The sequence below is a fragment of the Rhincodon typus genome, chromosome 1 (assembly GCF_021869965.1).
Source record: "Rhincodon typus isolate 14 chromosome 1, sRhiTyp1.1, whole genome shotgun sequence".
Classification (NCBI taxonomy): domain Eukaryota; kingdom Metazoa; phylum Chordata; class Chondrichthyes; order Orectolobiformes; family Rhincodontidae; genus Rhincodon; species Rhincodon typus.
In genome coordinates, this window is record NC_063332.1 from 140,597,148 (window position 1) to 140,624,204 (window position 27,057).

The window sequence follows — 27,057 nt, forward strand, 5'->3', positions numbered from 1 at the left end:
TCCACATTTCTTTTATCAGTAGTGCATTTTCTCCTTTTACGTATTGAACAAATACTCTTAGTCACAAGGTTATCTAGTTTAAGATACTTAAACCGAACAAATTAGTACAAAGAAAAGATTGCAAAAATATTGCTGAAGTGGCAAAATATAATGTCCTTTGAGGTAAAACCTGATCCTGCAACTCTCTTGCTCAAATAATTCTGTATACCATTAGCTGTTGTTCCTTTATTTTGACATCTCAAAGCACAGAATATTTGCAAGAATGAAAAACAGAAAACAGAGGGAACTGAAAGTTTTGAGGAGTATGGGCTGGAATATGAATCCTCCCAGGGAGCTAGTCCACTCGATATTCTTGAAAAGTTATCCAATTTGAGGCTGAAAGAGAGTAAAGATTGATATCAACAAAACAGGGTAGGGGTCATGAGTTATTTATTTCAGGTACACTCTCCAATGACATCTGGGTATAGTTTCTGATTCAGGCTGTGGTGCCCCTTAAAAGACTGATAACTAAGGTCAGAATGTGGAGTCAACGGATGAGTGGCTAGGTAGCTTCAAGATAGAAAGTAGAGATTGGCAGATGGTGAAAAGTGGTGTTCTAGAGGGGTCAGTATAGAGCTGCTGCTGCTGACAATTTGCATTTAAAATTTGGCCTTGGGAATCAAAAACTCAATTTCTAAACTTGTAGATAGTACTAAACTTGAAAAGATAATATTGACAAAGACTGCACCAAATTACAGAAGAACATTAATAAACTTTTAGAATGGACAAAGAAATGATAAATGAAGCTCATTGCTAATTGTGAGGTATTGTATTTCAGTATGGAGAAAATGATGGTCAATTATTATATGGAAGTGAAAGTTTAAGTGGAATAGAGGAACAAAATGACCTCAGAGTACAAATACATCAATAACTACGAGTTGCAGTAATGGTTAGCAAGGTTATAAAAAACTGCAACCAAGCACTGGGCTTAAAGGGATAGAATTGCAAAGGATAGAAGCTATGCTATTACTGTATTGATCCTTTATTAGATAATAATAAGACTACTGCATACAGTCCTGTTTGCCATGTTATAGAAAAGGATTTTGACGCATTGGATAGGGTAAAAAGAGGATTTACAAGGATGAGACCAAAAATGCATGCGTATACATATCAGGAAAAGACTGACAGGATCTTCTGTCTTGAAAACAAAAAACTGAAGTGTTAACTAATTTTTAAAGTTATGAAATATTTTGGATGAGTGGATGCAAGGAAAATATTTTTCTGTTGCATGGAAGAGCATTTGGAGATTTTAACATCAGGTAATCACCAACCAATCAAATGCAGAATTTAAAAGAAACTCTTTACTTAAAATTAATGTAGATTCTGCTACCACAGGGAGTGGTTGAAGTGAATATTATAAATGCATTAAAGAATAAGATAGATAAGAATTTGAGGAAGAATGAAGCAGATGATTAAATACGAGACTTAGATGAGGAAGGTGGGAGGAAGCTTGAGTAAAACATTAAATGCCAACATGGCTTGGTTAGACCAAATGGCCTGATTCGGATTTATTTATCTTGTGACTAAATTTTAGATTCACTGCTAACCAGAAAAATAAAGGAGGCAAGGAGTGGCAAGAGCAGCAGCCCTTCACTGCATGGGAACCCTTGGAATCTCCTATAATAAAACAAAGAACTGCAGATGCTGGAGATCTGAAACAAAAACAGCAATTGCTAGTGAAACTCAGCAGATCTGGTGGCATCTGTGGAAAGAAAGCAGAATTAACATTTCAAGTCTGGTGACTCTTTATCAGAAGCTCCTAATTGTACTCAAAAATATGGGTTATCATATCCATGTTTGCATACATGTTGCTGTAGGTGAAAGGTGTTAAGGAACATAGTTTGCAGAATATTTTATGCCCATGATTGAGCTTGCTTATTCTAATATTAGTCTCCTTTAATAGACTGTGGGCAGGCAATGGTCTAGTGGTGTTATCGCTAGACTATTAATCCAGAAACTCGTCTAATATTCCAGGGATAACAAGGTGTAGAGCTGGATGAACACAGCAGGCCAAGCAGCATCAGAGGAGCAGGAAGGCTGACGTTTCGGGCCTAGACCCTTCTTCAGAAATGTTCCGGGGATCTGGGTTTAAATCCTGCCATGAATTCAATAAAAAAGGAGCTGGAATTGAGGGTCTAATAATGATGATGAAAACATTGTTGATAATTGGAAGAATGCCTCTGGTTCACTCATTCTTTCTTTCCTTTAGGGAAGGAAATCTAGAATCCTTACCTGGTCTGGCCTGCAGCAATGTTGTTGACTCCTAACTGCCCTCTGTGCAATTAGGGCTGGGCAATAAATGCTGGCCAAGCCAGAGATGCCCACATTCTGTGAGTTAATAAAACCAAAAAAAACCTCTCACTAGCCATTTCTTCAAATGTTCAAGTGCAAAATAGTAAAATTGTCTTATTAGATTGAGATGAATTTTATGAGCTAACACAAGTTATGTTGGAGAAAATACAAAGTGATTTGTTTTAGTCACATGATAAATGGGAAGCTGTCTTCTCATTGTTACTTCTGGAAAAAAAAATACTGTTTAAGCTTATTTTGGGACATCAAACTTAGGAATTTTTAAAAAAAAATTTACTATTGCTTCAATATTGTTGCTGAAAAAAGACATTTTGTTGAAGCTTTTTGCCTGACATCATCAAGAATTTAGCCTGTTCATCCTAAAGGCTGGCAGATTGTATCAAAAAGCATACCCCGTGTGCACAAGTACCTACGTATATTAATACACAGAGCCTTGTTCTTTGCACACAAGACATGTGCCTATTTCAAATCAACAAAATAGGTGACAGCTCTTTGCTTGTTCAATTCTCAAGACAATGCCATGACAAATCTGAGTCAATCAACCGTGTTTAAAATTTGCATAAAACCTGACAGTTAACTGCCAATCAGCATTAGTTGGAGCATTCTCCAGCTAATTTTACTCATCAGTGTCTGGTTGCCAACCAATCAGTATTCCCCTTTTATGAACATGAATGTTTGTTTTCCTCTTGGATTGGTATTCTTGTGAATTGTCCTGCTGAGTGCAAGATAAGAAAGCTTTGACAACACATGTTTTTCTTTTCAGCAGTACTCAAGATCTATGCTACCACATGATTACTAATATTATGATCCCAGTTGATGGCAATACTGGACAAATCAGATCCCAGAATGAAACCTGACTTGATATATCATATGTTTAATTGTTTTGCAGCTGGCTTCAAGGTGGTTGGATGATGAAACACATTTACTTGAGGCTGCAGATATTATAAAAATTCCAATGCAAACTCAGTTGACTTGGAACCTGCTGTATACTGCTTCAGCTGAGGTGACTGGTCCCCTTAATTGAACTAAAGAATACTAGTTCCCCTGCTCGGAGAAAACTGTTCTCTTCTGAACTGTACTTTGAGTTCTTCTGAAATAAAATGTTGAACTATTATGAAGTCAAAACTAAGCTGATTATGCTTACTCTACCTGCCATAAGCAAAACAGTATAAACATTTTGTCCATTCACACTACAGGGGTCTTCTTAGGCACTGAACTGCAAACACATGCATTCTTGGAACTGTTGTACATCGGTTAGTTTCTAAATTGACTTTCTCTTTTTTGGGGGGGAAGAAAAGCTTCTTAAAACTGAACCTCCATATCAGAGTCTGATTGCAAAATATGTACATAATAATTCATTGTACAGTGCTTGAATAGCTTTGAAAAACAAATACATCTTTTATCACAATAAGCAACAACAGAAAATGAGTTAATTGTTTTTAAAAGAAGGAAAGGGTGGCACGGTGGCTCAGTGGTGAGCACTGCTGCCTCACAGCACCAGGGACCTAGGTTCAATTCCACCCTTGGGCGACTGTCTGTGTGGAGTTTGCACATTCTCCCTGTGTCTGTGTGGGTTTCCTCCCAGTGCTCCAGTTTCCTCCCAAGTTCAAAGTTGTGCGGGGTAGGTGGATTGGCCATGCTAAATTGCCCATAGTGTTCAGGGATGTTTGGGTTAGACATGGAAAATGCAAGGGTAGGGGAATGGGTCTGGCTGGGATGCCCTTGTTTGGCTGAATTGCCTGTTTCCACACTGTAGGGATTCTATGAGTACATAGGTTCATATGCAAGGTTTAAGGACAAAATTTTAAAGGTCAGGAAACAGACAGCTGAAGGCATAACTATCAATGGGTAGTGCTGAAAATCAGGATTAATCAAGATGTCAAGAGTACAGAAGCACAGAAATTTCAGAGGCTTGCAGGATTGGAGGTGGTAACAAAGACTGGGAAAGATGAGGCAGGAAAACGAACATAGCATTTCAATGTCAAACTGTTGCTCAACTGGAAATTGCTGAAATTCAGGAAGTACAGGAGTGTTCAGCAAATAGGTCTTGCTGACAGTAAGAAACTAGATTTGGAGTTTTGTATGAGGGTCTGTGAAGATGGCTGCTTGGCCCGGAGAGCATTTGAAAATCTACCTGAGAGACAATAAAGGCAGGCTGAGGCACCAGGGAGACAGACAATGTTATAGAAATTCTAAAGAAGAGTCATATCAGATTCAAATGTTAACTCTGTTTCTCTCTCCACAGATGCTGCCAAACCTGCTTTGTTTCTCTGGCATTTTGATTTTATTTTGATTTGTTATTTGATTTTATTCCAGCATTCACAGTACTTTGCTTTTATTTTACAAAAGGCAATCTTGTTGATGGAGCAACTATGTGATTGGAAACTCAGTGTCAGATCAATTAAAATTCTGGACATTAAATTAACCCATTCAGTTGCCAAGGTGAGGGACGTAGTTGGTAGCCAAAGATGGAGTTTCTTGCAGGTATAAAAGTCAATAAGTCTTCGCAGTATTTAGCTGGAGAAGTTTTCTGCTCACTGTTTACTGGATGCTGGAAAAGTAATGTTGTAAATCAAATATGGTGGCATGCTTGAGAAAGATGATGGTGCCATGCAGCTAGCTCTTACCTGTATCTATGCCAAACTTGATGTTATGTTTTTAGCTGAGGGGCATCAAGTACATGAGATTCACTTTGTTATTTTAGCAGAGATGGAAACCTGATTGGGAAAATTCAGATTTGACGTTATAAGAAATATCAATTTTGCAATGAAAGCACACTCAAGATTTTGGAGATGACAGGGAGATCAGAGATTGGGCAATAGTTTTCCAAAGGCAGCAGGGACAGGAGCGGACAGTTTGGGAAATTGTATGTGAGGAAAAGGACCTGTTAATAGTAATAGCAAACATGAGGGCCAAGACTGTCAGATAGCTGGTAGCCAATTTAGCAGTAATTTTCATTCCAGAATGATCCTGGAATACTGAGTAGTTTGGCAGAGGAGAGCAGCATTGAATAGTGTCATGGGAAAAGTAACCCATTGGCAAAGTCCACAGTTTTAACAGAGGGAGGGGACAGTGGGTCAGAAAGGAGACAAAATTAGTACCCCGGTTGGCATTCTGATCTGAAAGGATGGTGGAATAGTTGGATGGAACAGTTGAGTTTGTTGATGTGGGGAGGCAGTGACAAGTACCTCAGTAGGCCCTTTGACTGCTGACAAGGCATATAGTTCAGTGGAAATAAATCCCTTAAAGGATTACTGAAGGAGCTACTTAAATTTGTTACCACTGTATCTAACTGATTCATACCTGCTCAAATAAGACATGATGTGCTTGACTTGCATATTTTAAAGGGCAGTAACTTACCAGTTAGCATTTGCAATTTCAACAAGTCTCTAGCACTTAATTATTTGAATAGATCAGAGGAGAATCTTTCAGCTTCTTTTTCACTTTTGATTTTGAATTACCAGAAAGTACCACAGCTGCAGCAGACTGTAAGCTTCAGCAAGGTGGAGTGGGGGCAAAGCAGGGCAGAGGGTAGAGTGGAGTGAGGGTGAGGCAGTGCAGAGAGTGCAATGGAGTGAGAGTGAGGCAGGTTGGAGATGATGCACTGTTGGGGAAGGATGAGGTATCATACATGGAGCAAACTCATTGGACTAGATATCTTTTCCAGCTTATTGTTTATCCAGCCTTTCCATTTTAATTTCAATATTTTGTGTAAGTATCTGCTTAGGTCAAGACACTATTTTTATAAATTCCTGTCCAATAGTTGTAACAAGTAACTCTGTTCTTTTGCTCCAAGAATTTCAATAGCTCTGACCTACTGCATTACAAGCACCATAATATTTTACATTTCCATATTTTCGCATGATTTAAATTCTAAAACATCACTTTAACCATATCAGGTTGCAATATCTGAGCAATAAATGAAGTAAATAGAAGGTACATATGAAGGTATGTAAACTGTTATATTTACAATCTTAAGTGTCTTGCAAGGAGTTCAGAAGTATAACTCACCCTTAATTCAATAATGTTCAATTGAAGAACTATTTAAAAAATCCTTAAGAAGACAAAGAAACATTGAAATTAAGGAACAGGTAATTTTTCAAATTGAGACTGGGTCATGTCTGATTTATAGCTTAACTTCATTTACTAATCTTGGTTCAGTTATCCTTAATATCCATCTCTAATAAAAATCTACCAATGTCATTTAACTGTTTTCAGTTGACTCTGCCTAAGCAGTTCTTTGAGGGAGAGGGGATAATCAAGTGTAGCCTATCAATACGGAACGTAAGAATTCTGCACAGTTTGAATAACAGACATCACAATAGTTGGGTCTGCATTTTTGTAGTAGAAGTGGGAAAAGGGAGATGGGTTCATTTCCAGTTCATGAAGTCACCTCTGACATGAAGCAGAAGCTTCTCAGTAATTTGGTGGAGGTGAGCTGACATTTGGGTCAGGAATGGGTTTGCCAGTTAGCCATACAGTGACCAGAGAGGGAAGGCACTAAAGGTGGGTCACTGAATAGACGGGCCTCATTCTGACTCGCTGTAGCAGCCATTACTGAGGCTGCTGTTACAAGTAATACTTCTAAAAAATGGAAAATGCAGACTTCTCACATTTCAACATGCAAATGAAATCATGAACATGGGATCAATAGGAGGTTTGGTAATAAAAGTTTTCAATTCTTTCCATGATGGAGCAGACCCATCCCCCTCTCCATTACTAAATCTCTACTTTAGAAGATGAACTATCCCATTCAAAACCCTATTCTCAACTCCCTTGAGCTGCTCTGCATTAGACAGCACCAATGGCCTCCTGTCCCTCCTGAAACTTTAGAAAAATAACAAATCTCTGAACAAGGTTTTTAAAGTGTTTTAATTGAAGTGGGATCATTTGCTACCCTGCCCTTCCTCATCCTTCTAGCCTCCCTAACGAAAATTGGCTGTGTTGGGACCTGAGGAGGTAGCCTGGCATACAGACTGTTAGTGCCATCGTTCTGGTTGTCAATTCTGGCTGTTCCTACCTACACCCAACAGTAAACATTGGCATTTGAAGTCAGAGAGTATTCCTGATTAAATTATTAAGCATTGACTATAAGTCTGTATATCTTGCATTTAAGAGAAATCACCTTGAAGGACTCTATGTGTTGTGCATACGTTGTGTCTTCTGTTTTGACATCTCTTGGCAGTTAGCCTGCTTTGTGTTTGCAAGCTGTATGTGCATATAAAGTTGTTTGTTGTAAGGTCTGCTTCATAACTTGTATTTTAAGATATTAAATAAAATAACTAATGAAGTTCATCAATTTCTGATGAGCAATTGATTCTTAGATCGTTATCATTAACATGATACACTTGAACACCAGCGCTAGAAAATATCATTCTGATGAAGCTTGTCGTACTTGAACTGTCAACAAGTAAGTTAGTCTACAGGCAAAACACATAGGTGACAGTATTATTAAATCATGTTAAAAGTGCATGGGACAACTCTCAAGTCATGACAACGAATTCAATGTGTGAGATCAATAGTGCTGGAGTGGATGTACAGTCAATTTGACAGGACATTGCAGGTGTTCTTGTAGATAAAGCTGGATGAACAATTGCAGGTACCCGTATGCTGTGGTGTTGCACTTTCACAATCAATTGAATCAGCCAAACATCAGAAACACAACAGAACCAGAAGCAGACTATTCAAGAACCACTTGCAGACCTGAATATGAAAGAAGAATGGAAAATTTCACTTATGTGTGAATTAGTGCACCTAAATTCTCAACTCAGTTTCAAGAGAAAAATAAAAGTTCAAGAGGAAAAGGCCAGAAACTAATTCAGAATAAATTCAAACTCAAGAATCCCAACTTTGAGAAAACAAATTCTACAGGGGGCGCCACTGCCCATCTCACAAAGGTAAATTAAAAGTTGAAGGACAAGGAAAGGATGCATGATGAACTATGTGTTTTGTATCATCAAACCAATGAAATGAATGATGAAATACAGAAAACAGTCTGGAGTAACTCTGATGTGAAACAGACAGGCCCACCTGTAGCAGCTGCAGAAACATTGGCTTGAGATCAAAGCAATGCTGGAAAAAATGAATGACCTGTAAAAGTAGGTGAAGATGTATAGGGCAGACATCAGGGGGCTGCAAATCACTTGTGAGACAGTTCTCTTTAGAAATTAACAATGCTTGAGTAAAAGAACCTAAGCAGGACATAGAGCAAGCCAACAACCACTGAAGTATCAAGTGGAAGAGGCCCAGGCTTCAAAGAAAAAAAAAGGAAAAATATGGTAGAAGTATATAGTGGTGGAAATATCGTGGAAAGTTGTTAGAGCAGGTTATGAGCAAGAAAATATATTGGACCAGTGGAAGCCGAACATTTTATAAGATTAGAAGAAACCAGGAAGTAAAACCAGGAGCTTCAAAATATGCTGTTAATCAATGAGGACTTGAAGTACTTGAAACAACTGAAGGAATGAGATCAGTCAGTGGCTAGTCTGTGATGCTTCAGGATAAGCAAATTCTGGAATAACAAATGGAGTCCATGAAAGAAAATCTTGATAACACAGACATGAAAGACAGACAAGGTTACTGACTCTGGAAATTAACATTTATTCCAGATGATGTCACCATCGTAGGATGTCTGAACAAATTACTTACATGTTTTATAAATTCAAAGGCTCATTTGTTCTTATAATTCATTAAACTTTCTTTTTGGAAGAAAGGGGTTTCTTGCATTTGTATCTTGCCTTTAAGCGAGCTCATGTTTAAGGATTGCATGCCGTGCATGCAATGTTATGACTCTTCCTGGAACTCAGACTACTTTGAATTTGCAAGCTGTTCATAGCCATATCAATTGATTTATTGTAACAGCTGCTTCATAAATTATAATGTCTTTAATAGTTTTAAATTATTTAACCCATTGAGTTAATCAATCCCTGATGAATAGTTGATTATTGTGCTGAGTCAGGAAATTTTCTGACTCCTCGAACTTGAATCAGATTGGCAGTATTTTTACTCTGGTGGGATGGGTCCTTGATGAAGTCAGGGCACCACTGCTGGAAGCAACAGAGTTGTGAAAATGGGATCAGCATGCAATTCGATCAGGGAATAAAAGAAGGGTCAGTAAGGGAGCTCTTGCAGCAGGAAGTAGAGGTAAATGTTTTTGGTTCTCGGCAGAGGCATGAATCGAGAACCTAGTGAGTTTCACCTTTAACTGTTTGCTGCATTGGAAGGGACTGTTGTGCATCTTCCATAGGATAATATAGCCATTGCTGCTGCCCATTCGCCTTTTGATGAAGAAGTACATTCTATAAAGTTAAGGCTGAAAGCTTTCGTAAGATACAGCCATGGAGATGGCAGCATCTTGGCAGCAAAAATTGCTCCCCCTCCCCAGTGTCTGGTTTACTTGATTTTGCTTTTGATATTTTGCAATTGTATTAACACTGGCTCTGAACCTGTCTCTCTTTTTTACAGCGATTACCACTATTGTCACTCACTTTAGCTTTTTGTTCAATGACACCTGTTTTCCCTTGCTCTCTAATCTTACCCTGACTTTCCTTCTGTTCCTCTTGTTCTCAATACCTTTTTTCACAGCATTAAAACCCATCACTTTCCACCTGACGTTCTGAAGAACAGTCATATCAGACTCAAAATATTGGGTGGAATGTATCCAGCCCTTGAACAATGTCGGTCATGAAGGGAAAGTTAAGAAAATTGGGTGAGATGTGCAGTGAGGATTTTCTTGATGTCAAGAACAAAAAGCCCCGTTTCCAATCAAGAGTCAGTCAGCAAGACTAAATTCTTGCTAGTGAGCAACCCATTTGCATAGATTGTTGTTCATTGTCAACCTTATTACCACTGAATCTCAACTTATTAATATGCAGTTCCCATCCTCTGATTTGCTGGCTAGAAGCTAATTGATGAAAACTCCTGACATGAAACTGAGAGTGATTATCCAGTGACTCCAGCTTGGCAATAGCTGGTGCAAACATCCATCTTGGAAACCTAGCACCAACATCTTTGCACACTCCATGGACAAAGACTGCACACACCCCATTTCCACAGACATTGGTATCTGACAATATTGGTATCAGTCACGTCACACCATCATGATACATCTCTAAGCCACTTACAGTATGGTTCTGCACTTGGTATTGAGTTGTCAACAGTGAATAAGTAGGATATTGCAAGGACTAGAAGGATTAATAGTTTGTGAAGATAAGGTGCGTGAGAACCTCTGGATGGATATGTTATATGCAATAGTGAGTGTTGGATTCTATCATCCTTGGTGAGAAGCATGTGCAAAGGCAGACTTAGAGTGCAGGGTGGGCCTGCAAGTGAGAAATAGCAGAGAGAAGATAGTGGCACTTATCCTTGTGGAACACAGAACAACATTAATCTTCTTCCTTCGTTGCCCAGGACATTGTATTGTGACAGCACCTCTACGTCACTGTAGCTGAACTGAAGATCTATTTAAGGTTCTTGAATAGATTTGTAGCTCGGGTTCTGGATGCTGTGGTTGGTTTGCGCGCTGAGCTGGTTTGTTAGTTCACAGACGTTTCATTACCCTGCTGGGGAACATCATTAGTGCAGCCTCCGATGAAATGCTGTTGTGTTAAACTTTGGGGTCTGTTGGATTTGATTACCTCATTTCCGATTTTCCTTTACAGTGGTGTATACATAGGGTCTAGTTCTATGTGTTTGTTGATAGCCTTCTTGGTGGAGAACCAGGCCTCTAGGAATTCCCGTGCTTGTCTCTGTTTGGTCTATCCTAGGATCCTGGTGTTGTCCCAATCGAATTGCTGGTTCTCCTTATCCATGTGAATGGAGATGAGTGAGCATTGGTAGTGTCTTTTTGTTGCTAATTGGTGTTCATGTACTCTTGTGGCCAATTTTCTTCCTGTCTGTCCAATGTAATGTTTGTCGCAGTCCTTGCATGGAATTTTGTATATTATGTTGCCTCTGTCCATAGTGGATAAGGAGTCTTTGGTTTGAGTTAACATAGGGTTGACGTGGATTTGTGTGCTACTCTGATGCCTAATGGTCGTAGGAATCTTGTGGTCAGTTTGGATATATTCTTGATGTATGGTAGCGTGATGAGTGGGTTAGGGTGTGCAGTTTCTTCCTGTTGTTGTTCGTGTGATAGGCATCGTTGGATCCAGTTGTTCCGGTATACATTGTCCTTAAATACTTGGTGGAGCTACTGTTCTTCTTTTTGGTGTAGTTCCAGGTTGCTACAGTGTGTTGTCGCTCGTTTAAATAGTGTTTTCACGCAACTTTGTTGGACAGACAGGAAGAAAATTGGTCACAAGAGTACATGAATACCAACTAGCAACAAAAAGACATGACCAGTACTCATTCATCTCCATTCACACGGATAAGGAGAACCGTAAGTTCAACTGGAACAACATCAGGATCCTAGGACCAAACAGAGACAAGCACGGAAATTCCTAGAGGCCTGGTTCTCCACCAAGAAGGCCATCAACAAGCACATAGAACTAGACCTTATATATACACCACTGTAAAGGAAAATCGGAAATGAAGTAATCAAATCCAACGGACCCCAGAGTTTAAATAGCAGGCAGGAAAACACAACAGCACTTCATTGGAGGCTGCACTGATGATGTTACTCAGCAAGGTAATGAAACGTCAGCGAATTAATGAACCAGCTTGGTGAAGATCTATTTTTCATGGCCATTTCCTTGGGGGCAATGGTGCTGGACCATAGTGTGAAGTGCAGTCTGTGGCTTGTAGTGTCTGAAATGCTATGGAGTTGGAGTTAAGTATGGCACCAGTGGTCTGGACATCTCAAAGGTCCGGCAGTAATGAGCACATACGCCTCTCTGCTGCACGATTCCATGATAAGGATAAAATGAAAAGCTGCAGGTGCTGAAGATCTGAAACAAAAACAGAAGTTGCTGGAGAAACTCAACAGATTTGTAGAGAGAAAACAAAGTTAATAGTTTGAGTTCAGTGACACTTCCTCAGAACTGACAGCAGCTAGGAAAAGGTGGCATTTATGTTGATAACAGGGGAGTGGGGGGAAATGGAGTGAGTGGATAGCTGGAGATGGAGCCCTGTAGAGGAAAAGAAGGTTAGACAGATGAAGGGGTTATTGATAACAAGCCAGAGAAGGTGAAAAGCTGAAATAGGGACAATGCGTAGGTGGAAAATGAATAGTTAATTTGAAAGCAGCCCATATCATGCTAGGGCCTGGGCTATCAGACTGGGTAAAGGACATAGAAGGAGGTGTTCAAGTATTAAAATTATTGAACTCACTATTGAGTGCTGAAAGCTACAGGGTCCCCAAATGGAAAATTGAGGTGTGGTTCTTCCATCTTGCACTGAGCCTTGCTGGAGCACTGCAGCAGGCCTGAGATAGAAATGTTGGCCAGGGAGCATGTTTGACAGGGCCCTTAGCTGTGTCCGATCAATTTCCTGCACTTGTGCCCTCACCCCTTCTCTTCCCTCCCAGAACATCGATAGGGCTCCTGGTCTTCATTTTTGACCTCACCAGCATTTTGCAGGGAGCATTCTATCAAGGACATCCCATTTCTTTCCGCTTCCACTCTCAACACCTCCCCAAACCCCAATGGCATTTCCCATGCCATTGCACAAAGTGGAATTCTTGTCTGTTGCACTCCTCCGTCCTCCCTATCGAAGAGTCTAAACATACCTTCCAGGTAAAGCAGCGATTTACCTGTACTTCACTCAATTTAGTATACTGTATTCACTGCTCACAATATGGGGAGATGAAATATAGGCTAGGCGACCACTTTGCAGAACACCTACATTCTGTCTACAAAAATGATCCTGAGCTTCCAAATGCCTGCAACTTCAACTCATCACTCTGTTCCCTGACCAACATTTCTGCCTTGGGCCTGCTACAGTGGTCCACTGAGGCTGAGCACAAGCTAGAAGAATAGCATTTCATCTTACACTCAGGGACCTACACACTTCAGGACTCCATATCGAATTATTGAATTATTGAATTTTAGAGCCTGAACGCCTCCTTCCATGCCCTTTACTCGTCTTTTATCCCACACCCTGTCATGACATGGGCTGCTTTCAGCACAGTCAATTAATTTTTACCTGCTCATTGCCCCCATTACCAGCTTTTCACCTTCCCTGGCATACTATCAACCTTTTTCTGCCTAACTGTCTTTCTTTCGCTCTGGGCTCCATTGCCACCCATCTGCTCACTCCTTCCCACCCCTGCCACCCTCTTCTGTCATCAGCATAACTACTACCTTTTCTTAGCTGATTTCAGTTCTGAAGAAGGACTACTCAATTTGAAACATGAACTTGGTTTTTCACCAGAGAAGCTCCCAGAGACGCTTAGTTTCTTCGGCAGTTTCTGTTTTTGTTCCATAAGAAGAATTACAGAGGCCATTTGCATAATTAATCAGATGGAGAGTGGAAGATTGATGAAAAAAGTGCCATGGCATCACTTGCCAAAAGAAACGGGTAAATTTAGCCCCCTTTTGTAGACTGGCAGTAAATAATTTAATTAGGCTCTCTAATCACTCCCATGTATGAACAAAAATATAAGAAATAAGTCAAGAGTGATAAAACCCATTTGCTCCATCAAAACACATCTCTTAACTGGAAATAAAGGGATGAAAGGATGGGAATGGTCATGGAATGAGAGAGAAAACTGGTTGTTTGTCTGAAGGACTGTTTACTGTCAGTGGCATTTGTGGAATGGGGGGAAGAATTGACATTGTGTGTGCTAATGACATCAACCCACTAAGATGAAGGTGAATCTTGCATTAGTAAAATTTACCTGGTGTGTCTGATAGCAACGTCAGCGGCTGCAGGCATGTTACCATCATTACTTCTCTTGGATTAACACCATACCCCTTCCTTCTCTAAATTATTCAAATAGGACCTAAGGTCTTTGCCTTGTTCGTTCTACAAGTTCAGCTGTGCAAAGTTGTATTAGTTGATACTAACGTATGCATCTAGATTGCTCCAGGCACTTGAACACACATTTCTTCATAGTTGTGCATTACTGGAGTAGAAACCCTTATGCTGAGCAAATGCCTCTTTTTTAAATTCTTTGATAGGGTGTTGGCATCACTGGCAACACAAACATTTATTGCCTGTCTCCAATTGCCCTTGACTGTATGGTTTGTGCTATTGCATTGGGTAATCAAGAGTAAATCTCATTTCTGTGAATATGGAATCACATTTAGGTCAGTAAGTTGTGGCATATTTACTTGCCTAAAAGGTATTAGTAAACCACATGGGTTTTTATAACAATTGATGATTATTTCATTGTCATCATCACTGAGACTAGTTTTCAATTCCAGATTGTTAAAACATTGATTGAATTCAAATTCCATCAGCTCCTATGGCGTCTGGATTACTAGTCCAGTGACATTCCCACTTCTTCACCCTGTTACTGTTGGGTTACTGTGTGTGCAGTTGATGATGTCCTCCCTTTATGAGAAGGTAACTGGAGTGCCCAATCATTCTGACGGACATTATCGTAGGCCAAGTTCACATATTAGGCAGCCCTGACCACCAAGTCATTGGTCTCCCATAATTGTGAACTAATGAATGGAAAACTCTGGGGATGTCTTCAACTGAATTTTAAAAAGACCTAGAGGCAAAATATTGAGGGCTGTAGTGACTTAAAAGTCACTGATGAAGCAGGGGAGGCATCTGGGAGACTACAGGTAGCTGTCATCACCTGACATGACAACCCCAGCTTCCTGAGACACTTATACTCAGACATGCCAAAGTGACCTAACCCCTCCCTATAAGCCCTTGTGAGCTGCTTCCCTTTTTGTTGCTCCCTGTTCTTACATGTTACAAGTCTGTGACAGGCTATTTCTGTTTAGGCTTGTGTTTGATCTGAGGTTCAATCTAAAAGACAGCGAAAGTACCACGTATCTTGATGAGATAGAACCAACCTACAAAATGTGGGAAATAAATTAGCAGCAAAGGTGCCGAGATCACATCCTTTCTCACCATGATTTCCAGTAGATGAAGCTTCACACTGTGAAAGTACAAGATGAAATTTGGTCTTAAATGTACAACAATTCCTTTTGTATTTATTTTGAAAATTGAAAACATGATTAGTCTGTACTGGCTGAGGTCACCATGACAACCCTGCCTTCTCAGCATAAGCCCTTGTCTGAGGTGTCGTGACACTTTCGGAAAATTCCCCACAAGCTATCAGAGCCTGATGAGAGAACAGCCTATGTGAAAGCTTCAAATGAAGACATTAAAAATGCAGTTTAATTTAGTAAGCAAGTGTTGAATCTCTTATATTACAAGCTTTTTTCCAACAATTTCTCCAGGACCTCTTCTTTGAAAGCTTTTAAAGTCTTCTGCTTACTTACTTCCATTACAGAAATTGTATATGCAGTTTCTCGGTACTTGGAGATCTGCAGTTTATCCTTTCTGTCAAGAGATTAATTAGAAGAATAGATTTTTGAAAAATGATTTCTGTCCCTTTTACTAATGAAATACTTTTAAATGGAGGATGCTTATTATGTTTGGCAGTTCCTTCAGAATATGCAAACTAATCATATCAGTCCAGCAAACATAAGAAAAGGTTACATTTATTGATAACAGTTTCTAATAAACTGCTGGTTTGAGATTCTGCAGTGTTAATGTCAAATTTGGTGAACAGGAAAGAAATTCCACCTTCACTGATTTAATGTTCCATAAACTTCTGGATGTCTGTTACTTTAATTATATTACATTACTTTATTGGTATTGATTTGTCAAACATTTTGACTGTGAACATTGATTGACTAAAAACAGAAAAAAAAATTAAAGAATAGTATAGCTAATAAGTTTATAAGTAAATGTATCTCTGTACTGGGATGTTGATTGGCATGAAATGTAACTTCCTAGTGCCTTATTTTGTGTAGTTATTTTAATAAAATTCCAAGGTAAACATGAGTCATTGCCTATCTTGTTTGATTAATGCATTCATCTGAAATTCATCACTACTAAATGTGCTAATGCCTCTGCTAAAATGTCGAAAATAAATTTTCTGCTGAACACATTACTAAAGATAGAAAATATTGGAAACAGACAACACAGAAAGATAAGTTGACCTTTCCTCAGAAAGAAATGTAAAACATACAATGTAAAAAATGTAAGACATATAAAGCATATCTTATAAGGAGAAGCAGAACCAAGGAAAAACAAAAGTTTGTAATTAGGTGGAAGGCAGGAAATGATAAATCACTAAAATGATGATGGTAGAAAAGTACGAATGTTCCAGTAGTCCAGAGATGTAGTGGAAGAATACCAGATGGGCTCTAGAACTGCGGACCCCTGTCATCTATAAACTGTAAATTCCTATGCTAACACCCAGTTTATAATCTCTCCTTTCCAATGGAATCTTATGACAATACTAGCACTCATTTCTGAGAGAAAATGTGTGCTGCAGCTACAGCAGTTGTTATTGAGGCAATTTTATGTCATAGGGGTATAAAGTTCCAGCAGAAAGATAAGGATTTTTTCAGCTTAAATCATGCTTCACTCGAACAATGTAAGACAAAGCAAGGGCAGAGTACAGATTGAGATTGAGATGGAGCATTAAAAAGGCAAGCAAACCTTAACATTACACTTACGGATGGTACAGAAGTGTTCAGCACTTATTAGGGAAGTAGCAACTGGTTATCCAACATCCATTGTGGACAATGAATGCAGTATACTAAGTTGAAAGAAGTACAAGTAAGTCACTGGGCTGTATTTATATGACCCCCCAGTACAATTCCATCCTTATGAGAGAACAATTTTCCTTTTAGGTTGTGAATGTGTTAATGGTAACAGAACTCTGATTGATTGTTGAGTGTTCATAAATTAAAAATTCTTTTTGACTTTCTTTCTCTTGCAGTCTGCTCCCAGTTTTCAAGAGGGGTCTACGCTATTTTTGGATTTTACGACAAGAAGTCTGTAAACACGCTTACATCATTCTGTGGAACACTGCATGTTTCTTTTATCACCCCAAGCTTTCCTGCGGATGGCTTGCATCAATTTGTCATACAGATGAGGCCAGATCTCAAGGGTGCTCTTCTTAGTTTGATTGAATATTATCAGTGGGACAAGTTTGCTTATCTGTATGACAGCGACAGAGGTACGCATGTTTTTCATCTACATGTTACTATCATAGTTTTCCTTTCTTTTTGTGCAATGATTATGTATGAACATTCCATTGTGAAATAATCTAACAATTCAGCTAAATTAAGAAATGTTAACACATTAGGGATGAATTTTGGGGTGAATAATCTAAATCTTAAGATTAGATGCATACTCTGAAATTTCATTCAGTTACTTTTCAGATTTTCATCAAATAAGAAGGAAATTCAAAACTCCCTGTGGAGAAAGGGATTAAATAACGGAGAATAAGACATAGACAGGCTTGATGGTGATATAGTCCTTATGCTTGATGCATTCACTGCATCATCAATCTTCCAAGAAAGTAAGAGATAGTGTGAAACAAAAAAAAAGCTTCTATGGTTTGATTTCTCTTGAGTTGCATTGGCTACCAAAGTACCCGCTGTGCTCACCTCAAACTGGTATCAAATCTTTCAGTGTGCAAGTGAAGTTGAGGCTGCTGCTGTTAAACTTGACAGAACCTGAACAAAGCATGCCAATAGGCATGCCATTTCAATCCTTTCATGCATTCCTCCTGGCTTCACATCTAGGAATGCTAGCAGTCTGATATGGCGCTCTGTCAACTCCTCACCCTTCCAACCCTCTCCTTCAGTTACCTCCCCCTCCCCTATCTGCACAGGATCTCCACCTGCAGGCAGGCACAAAGTTTGACCTGGTGGATTATAAAAAACAAAAACTGAAAGAACTGTGGATACTGTAAAAATCAGGAACAAAAACAGAAGTTGCTGGAAAAGCTCAGCAGTTCTGGCAGCCTCTGTGAGGAAAAAATCAGAGTAAACGTTTCGGTCTGGTGACCCTTCCTCGAAAGCTATCTCTAATTTTTTCTTCATAGATGCTGCCAGACCTGTTGGATTATAAGTCCTTGATTGGCAACTGATTTTTGGGAATCCCAAGATCCCAATTCCTTCAGAATATGCAAACTAATCATATCAGTCCAGCAAACATGCTGACAGCTGTGGTTACACATTCCATATATAAAACACTTGGCCTTATAAATAAATGCAGTTCCATTTTTATTTTCAAGAGAAATTCCAATGGTGAAATAGATTTCTCTCCTACTAATGTAGTTCAGGTCAGAATTAGCTATACAAAGCAATTACAGCTCAGTTGCTATCATTCTTGCTCATGAGACAGAAGGTTGAGAGATTAATTTTTAATTTAGGACTATACAGCAATAGTCGACATGTGAGTACCACACTGACAGAGTGTTGCACTGTAAGAGTACTGATTTTGGATAAGTCAGTAGATCAATTGCTCAGTCTACCCTCTCAGGTGGATGCAACAAATCCAATAGCACCAGGACTGATTAATATTTATCTCAAATTAATATCATCATAAAACAGATTATCCAGCCATTATCACATTGCTGTTTGTGGGAACCTCATGTCTGCATATAGACTGCTATGTTTCCTACATGTATGACATTGACTACACTTAAATAGTACTTAATTAGTTGTAAAGTGCTTTGTGACATCCTGCTATAAAAGGTGCTATATAAATGTAACTCTATTTCAATCATAATAACTCCCTCTTGATTCACTCATGGATTCTGCATGTGTAAAGGATGTGCTGTATCTTTCACTCCAGAGAATGGCTTATATCACTACTTCAGTTCCAGTTGATGTGTATACTAATTTACATAATCTTAAAGGAAATTATACTTAAAAGATTCATGGATGTAGGACAGTATTGTTAGACAGTATCATGAAACATTACAGTTTTCAATCCTGTTCCACTGCCTTAATTTAGTCATAATCATCAACCAATGGCGGCAAAGAATTTGGTTTACTCTCTTGTGACCAAAACGCATTTCCTACTTTGTGACTTAATTAGCATACGCTAAGGGTTTTTAGATTATTCTTGCTACCATGAGGGACCTTGCTGATGCATGAGGAATCTATAAGAGGAACAGAGAATTTAGAATCAGGCAGAGGAAAAAAGATAAGTTACGGGTGCTGTTAAGGAGCTCAAAAGCGAGAGAGGGAGAGATAGAGAAGTCCATCAATGTTCCTCACCACATTTGGAGGGATTGAAGCAGGATTGGGGATTTTCTTTCTGTCATTATACCAAGGGGCCAGTCCAATATTTCTGCTGCTGGATGCGGGAAAATGAGGTGACTTATTAGCTTTCCATATCAATGGAGAGAAGTGCTGATCAGGAACTGTGACAAGCAGGGTCAAAGGAAGGAAATCAATGACAAGTGGAAATATGATGGGAGGCATCATTGTTGATGCCTCCTCCAGTGTCACAATAGCGCCACCCAGAAACTGGAGGACCAGAAGCTCATATTCCACCTTGGGAGCCTACAGCCCAATGGCCTAAATGTGGATTTTACCAATTTCAAAATCCCCATCCCCATTCCCAGCCCCAGCCCATGACCAACCCTCCCTTTCATCCCCGCCTCCTTGACCTGACACAATCTGTCCATCTTTGTTCCCACCTATCCGCTCCTCCCACGTCACTGACCAATCTCCACCATCCCCTACCTGCGCTCACCTATCACTATCCAACTAACCTTCCGCAGCCCCACCGCATCTCTCTCTATTTATTTCTGAGCTCCCTTCCCCCTCCCCATTTCTGAAAAAGGGTCCCGACTCGAAACATCAACTTTCCTGTTCCTATGATGCTGCCTGGCCTGCTGTGTTCCTCCAGCTCCACACTGTGTTATCTCTGACTCCAGCATCGGCAATTCTTACTATCTCTGAGTGAGTTATTGTTGATTTTGAATCAGTTTTCCCTCATTGTTCTCCTTGATGTTGAAATCCAGTGGTAACTATAATCAAGGGAAATCAATTCATACATGTTTTGATATGTTGATTGAAAAAAGATAACTTGTTTAATTTTCCAAAATCTTTGAAAGAAATCTATCATATTAATGGAAGCTCAACATCAGCTATGATCATAATGATCTTGAGCAGATTTGAGGGTCTTCTAGTCTTCTGCTTATCCTACTTGTGTTATGATTTTGATTATAATTGATGTATATATGCAGCTATATATACAGCTTGAATAGATAACAATACTCTGTAATTGTTTATACCATTATTAATTAACTTAATTACTAATTTTATATTTACGTAAAAGTAATCACCTTCAATGTCCCCTGAAATGTTTTGTCAGATTAAACCAATTATTTTAGCATGTCTTCATTAAGTTCAGCAAATATCAGAAAGTGAACATTGGGTGATTTCTCGTAATTCGATTTCTAACCAGTTTTATTCAGGCTGTGAATGTAATCTGTAGACTGTATTCTTCTGTTCTTTTCTCCAGGGTTGTCAGTCTTACAGGCAGTCCTGGATGCTGCCGCTGAAAATAAGTGGCAAGTGACTGCAATCAATGTAGGAAATATAAAAGATGAGAGAAAAGATGAAGCCTATCGCTCACTTTTTCAGGACCTGGAAAATAAAAAGGAGAGACAAGTAATTCTTGACTGTGAGCGTGACAAAGTTAATGACATCATGGAGCAGGTACTACATATACAGCTTGAATAGATAACAATACTCTGTAATTGTTTATACCATTATTAATTAAATTAATTACTAATTCATTAATTAGTGGGTAGATGCTCACAGCATGAGGTTCCACATTGATATTGATCTCATAAGATGTATTCTTATATCCACAGTGTAGAGTAAATCATGAAATTAGCAATGTTTATAGTAAAGAAAATTTCACACTTAATGTCTTACTATGCAAAGTATCATTTCGTAACTGAACAGATAATCAGAGAATTTACTGCCAGGCCAATAGTAGTGAATGTTACTTTTGCTATAGATGAAATGGCACTCAGTACCCGGGTGACAGAATGTTCAGTTTTGTATTCCTCCCTGAGGGTAATGGTCTAGCTTCCACTCAACAAAACTCCAAATAAAACAGTCCAAATTGTTATACAAATTGAAATTGCAGTTGGATAGCACACTGATGGTCCGTTTGGGAATTGTTGTAGGATAGCACATTGATATGCTATTTGACTTCTTATTGCAACTGTTCATGTGATTTTCAAGCAGAATTCCAGCTTTGAACTGTCTCCTGTAATTGTTCTTCTATTCTAAAATTATAGTCAGACCTCCCCTTGAGCCATTTAAGTTGTACTTATTAAGCTAATAGAAAATCATGCAAAAATTTATTATTTTATTAGTTACATCAATATATTTCATGTCTAAAACTATCACACTAATTCCAAATATCTACTGGTTCATTTGGATTGAGTTGTTGAAGATCCATTTTGATCTGAGGCATGTTATCTGAGGCATAATCTATTAAGGTTATTGACATTTTTAAACCTGTTCAAAATGCCTAATGTTGAACACAAAGACTGGACAAGATAGTTTGGGTAAATTCAATGGAAAGGAAATTTGGGCAGGATGTATAATGGGTGACCGAATAGAGCCATTGTGACTCTCCTGTACATGGCAATACAGAAATCATAATCTGTTAGAAGACAATTGCTAGACTGCTATAATATCCTACAGTTCCCACAATGGCAGCAGTCTTGAGTTTGCATGGTAGCAACCTGACTCCATAGGACTTCTATTTGAACTTCCATTCCAATTCCCAGATTTTATGTCTACTCATTGAAATCAGAGAATCATTGAATCCCTACAGTGTGGAAGCAGGCCATATGGTCCATCGAGTCCACACTGATCCTCTAAAGCATCCCACCCAGATCAATCACCCCCTACCCTATCCCTGTAACCTGCATTTCTCATGACTGATCCACCTAGCCTGCACATCCCTGGAGACTATGGGCAATTTAGCATGGCTAATCCACTAATCTGCTCATCTTTGGACTTTGGGAAGAAACTAGAGCACTTGGACAAAACTCACTGGCCGTCAGATCATCCTAGTAGATTCTACAGATTTGCTAATGAAGTTTTCCGCCATTTCCATTCTGGAGACAGCAGAATCCAGACTCTGAGAATTTCCTTGTGTACATTCAGAGTCCTCCATGCTTCTTGACATTGTATGGCAGCTTTCTCCTAGGCCTGTCTATACACAAAGTACATCATTTTGCATGGCTATCAACCTTAATGTAAACTCACTCCACTGATGTGCTTATTTAAGTCCCCTACAGTCAAACCTATGTATAACCTGTGGTGAGCTGGCACCTGTGCTATCCTTGCTTCCTGCCCTAGCTAAAGACCACTTGTGGTCAATACCTCATCACATGCAGATTTGCATTTGTCCTCTCCTCTGCATAAGATGCAGTAGCAATATCTGAGCTGCTGGTTAAGAATGCTACTTCATCATTAGTGTGTTGCTGCTCATTCACTATTGCAAATTGATTACTGTGGGGACACGGGCAGTTCTGAGAATCTAGATGGGAGAAAGGCAAAAAGGTAGGGCTGTGAAGAAAGCAGGGGGCCCGTTTGGGTAAATAAAAGGTACATGCTTACATAATCAGTGGCTTGTAAATCAGAAGAGATTGAGGGCGGGGTGGGAATTGGGATGTGACAACTGAATTAATAGTTATAATAATGGATTGAGAGCAGATACTTTCAGTAAATCTGACTCCGAACAATGGGATTCAATCAAGAAGAGTACAGGGCTAATATGTTCCAACAAAGAGAAAGCATGCTCAAATTCTGTGTGCCACGGATATTAAGGGACATACAGGATTGGATTAAGAGAAAAAAAAGGAGATTTCTGGCAGATACCAAGGGCTCAAAACAGCAGAAGTATTGAATGTGGATGAGGGTACTTAAAAAGAAGATTAGGAGAACTAAAAAGGACTTGAAAGGATACTGGTGGGTAAAATAAAAGAGAATCCAAAGTTGTTTTATGGATATATTAAGGATAAAAAGATAATGAGGGAAAGAGTAGGGCCTCTTAAGAACCACAGCAGTAATTTGTACATGGAGCCAGAGGATGGAGGTGAGGTTCTAAATGGATACTTTGGGTCAGTGTTCACCAGTGACAGAAATGATATGGGTACAGAAATCAGGGAGAAGGACTGTGGTACAGTTTTAAAAATTAGTCCCTCAGTATCTTCTCCAAGAGCTTCCCCACCATAGACGTCAGGCTCACCGGCCTATAATTTCCTGGATTATCCCTGCTTCCTTTCTTAAACAAGGGAACACTATTGGCTAATCTCCAGTTCTCTGGAACTTCGCCTGTGGTCAAAGAGGATGTGAAGATATCTGCTAATGCCCTAGCTATTTTTGTCCCTTGCATCTCTCAGCAACCTGGAATAGATTCCATCTGGTCCTGGGGACTTGTCTACCTTAATGCAATTTAGGATACCCAAAACTTCCTCCTTCAATATATCGACATTCTCTAGAGTATTCACACACTCATCCCTGACCTCAACATTAATCATGTCCTTCTCCTTGGTGAATACCGATACAAAGAACTCATTAAGGATCTCCCCAGCTTCCTGTAGCTCCACGTATAACTTCCCTCATTTGTCCTTCAATGGGCCTACTCTTTTCCTTGCTACCCTCTTTCTTCTAATATATACATAAAAAGCCTTGAGATTCACCTTGACCTTCTTTGCTACAGACATTTCATGGCCCCTTTTAGCCTTCCTAATTCCACATTTAAGTTCCTTTCCAATTTCTGTCTACTCTTCAATAGTTTTATCAGTTTGTAGCTGCCTAGACCTGTCACATGCTTCCTTTTTCCTTTTGACTAAGCTTACAATTTTCCTTGTCTTCCATGGTTCCTGAATCCTGCCATTCCTATCCTCCAGTTTTGCAGGCACATGCATGTCCTGCACTTTAATTAACTGGTCCTTAAAAACATCCCGTATGCCAGACGTAGATTTGCTCTCAAATAACTGCTCCCAATGCACATTCCCCAATTCCTGTCTAATTTGGATGTAATTGGTCCTTGTCCAATTAAGCACCCTCACCTGAGGGCCACCCTTATCCTTGTCCATGATTATTTGAAATCTTATGGAGTTATGGTCACTAAGCCCAAAATGCTCTCCTACTGAAACATCGATCACCATACCAAGTCTAATATGGCCTCCTCTCTGTCCTGTCTCACATTCATTGACCACTTCAAATTTACCTCTGGCTGCCTGGGTTTTCTGTTCTTCAGGAAATTTAGCAGTTAAAAGAAATGAGGATCCAGGAGGTATGTCTTCTTCCAATTAGCTGCTGGATGCTGCATAACTGCCTGACCATAGGACCATAAGGTATAGAAGTTGAAGCAGGCCATTTGCCCATCAAATCTGCTCTGCGATTCAGTGAGGTCATGGCAATATTATTTCTCTGAGCTCATTCTCGAAGGGGTCCATTGAACAACTGCATGATCAGATGCCCCACTCCTATGATCAAATATCCTTCCCACACAATTCATCCAATCAACCCCAAGACCCCAAACATCCCATGACCTCTGACCTCTCCTCAGTGCTGATCAATGCATGTGATATGCACTTTCCCTGAGGCATCCAAGCATTCCTCTGCTAATGTTCAGTCTCTGACAATCTCAACCATGGCCTCTTATAATTAAGACCTCTGATATCCATTTCCTGCCCTCATTCTCTACTTTGGTATCAATCATAGCATAAATTGAATAATCATCATAAATATTTGTGCATCCAATTGAGCAAAGTTGTAAATGTCAGAGATTATACAGGAAATCCAAGGAAGATGGTTATCTCCTTTTATGAATCTGAACTTGAAGTTAATGGCTAATTAGAATTTCACCTGAATTACACTTCAGCAAATAACTTTGTATTTTGATTTTTATGTTGGAAAGGATAATGTTATTGCTGTAAGTGTGAGATTATGCATTTTTGAAGCACTAACAAGGCATGGGAGTACATGTTGAAGGATAGGACCCTTGGAAGTACAATAAATCAGAGTGACCTATTGTGCACGTCGATATATCCCTAAAGGCAGCAGGACAGGTTGATGAGGTGGTTAACAAGGCATATAGGATACTTCTCTTTATTAGCCAAGGCATTGAATGCAAGAGCAAAGAGGTTAAGATAGAGTTGTATGTAATGTTAGTTAAGCCACAGCTGGAATACTATGTGCAGTTCTAGTCACCACACTATAGGTTTGATGCAATTGCACTCAGGAGAATGCAGAAGAATTTCACCAGGATGTTGGCCAGAGCAACACAGTTATGAAGAGATTAGATGGTGTGCTATTTGTTTTCCTGAGAGCAGAGAATGTTGAAGGGGGATCTGATTGAGGAGCATTGATAGGGTAGATGGGGAGAAAATTGTCCCCTTAGTAAAGAAAATAATTTTCATCCAGAGACTTGTGGGTATCTGGAAATCACTGTCCTCAAGACATTTGAGAACTATTGAGATGAGCACTTGAAATATAATTTCATACAATGCTATGGGCCAATGTTGGAAAATGGTTTTAGAATAGATAGATGACATGATGGACTGAAGAGCCTTTTTCCATGCTGTAAAAACTCTGATTTTCTATGACTCTATCGGGCATAACTTAAGTTTCATACATGTTTCTGATAATCTGCTCTTCAATACTGAATATCGCAAGAGACAAACTAATTTCTCAATTTGTTTATTACAGGTCATAACTATTGGGAAGCATGTCAAAGGATATCATTATATCTTTGCCAACCTGGTAGGTAGTCCACACATTATTGTGGAAACATACCATATGTAATAACATAAACACAAGCAAATTCAAGTTACCAACATATGGTTAATGTATAATAGAACTAGCTCCAGCAGTACTGACTGTGACAGGTATATATTTGGACTGATTAAAGAATTCTTCTTTGTAATTTTAACAATTTCCTCTTACCAGCGAAAGAAATATGAAATGGAATAATCTATTAGTTAAGAATAAATGTCAAATATCCCAGTAGGGACAAAAATATTAATTATAATGTACAAGAAATTTGAAATATATATTTCTGCCTATTCAGATCAAGCAGGTCACCAGAACAACTGTATGGCAATGCTAGACTCAAAGTGCACTATTATTGTGATGCTCATTTGTTGAATCCAACCTACCTATGCATTTTTTCAATAAGAGTTATCAACAAGACTTGTCTGAATGTCACAGAAATGCATTGTGCGATTAATTCTGATTTTATGCTGGACTAGTAATTCTCAGACTAGAGAGGAAAAGCTGTGTGAGCAGCAGCATCAATATCTATACATTGCAAGTGATCATCTTCATTAAGCTTTGATATAAGTAACGTTGTCAAAGAAAAAGAAAAATTTTCATTTATTGACCAGTATCTTAAACCAGAAGGTTCTATTAGACTGAAGTTAAATCTTAAAATGTCATAGCCTGAAAGAATATCAAAAAAAGCTAAAATTTTAAGAATAAATGAAACAGTTCAATAACTAAATGGATTCTACAGAAAGTGCAATGCTTATTTTTCTGAAAGTTCTTTAGACGGATTAAGGATTCATTTCAAAAAAAGCATGTCATGCAATAAGGTGCATTCTTATTTAGTGAATTAAGTTATAAGCAATACTTATGCTATACCTAATAAAAACCGAAAGGACTGCAGATGCTGTAAATCAGGACCAAAAACAGAAGTTGCTGGAAAAGCTCAGCAGGTCTGGCAGCATCTGTGAAGAAAAAAAAATCACAGTTAGTGTTATCACATAGCCTGCCATTAGAC

At 39.0% G+C, this 27,057-nt stretch overlaps 1 protein-coding gene across 5 annotated transcripts in view; it reads left to right on the top strand.

Moving 5' to 3' along the window:
• The window catches only part of gria2b (glutamate receptor, ionotropic, AMPA 2b), a 143,649-nt gene that overhangs the window by 32,073 nt on the left and 84,519 nt on the right, over positions 1-27,057 (top strand). For all 5 annotated transcript variants that reach the window (XR_007262880.1, XM_048601037.1, XM_048601051.1 and 2 more), the window contains 3 exons: positions 17,207-17,446; positions 20,758-20,954; positions 25,986-26,039. Coding sequence is in view for 4 of the 5 variants with exons in the window: in XM_048601037.1 (XP_048456994.1) it covers positions 17,207-17,446; positions 20,758-20,954; positions 25,986-26,039 (491 nt within the window). In the remaining variant the exon portion in view is untranslated. The remainder of the gene's footprint in view (positions 1-17,206; positions 17,447-20,757; positions 20,955-25,985; positions 26,040-27,057) is intronic.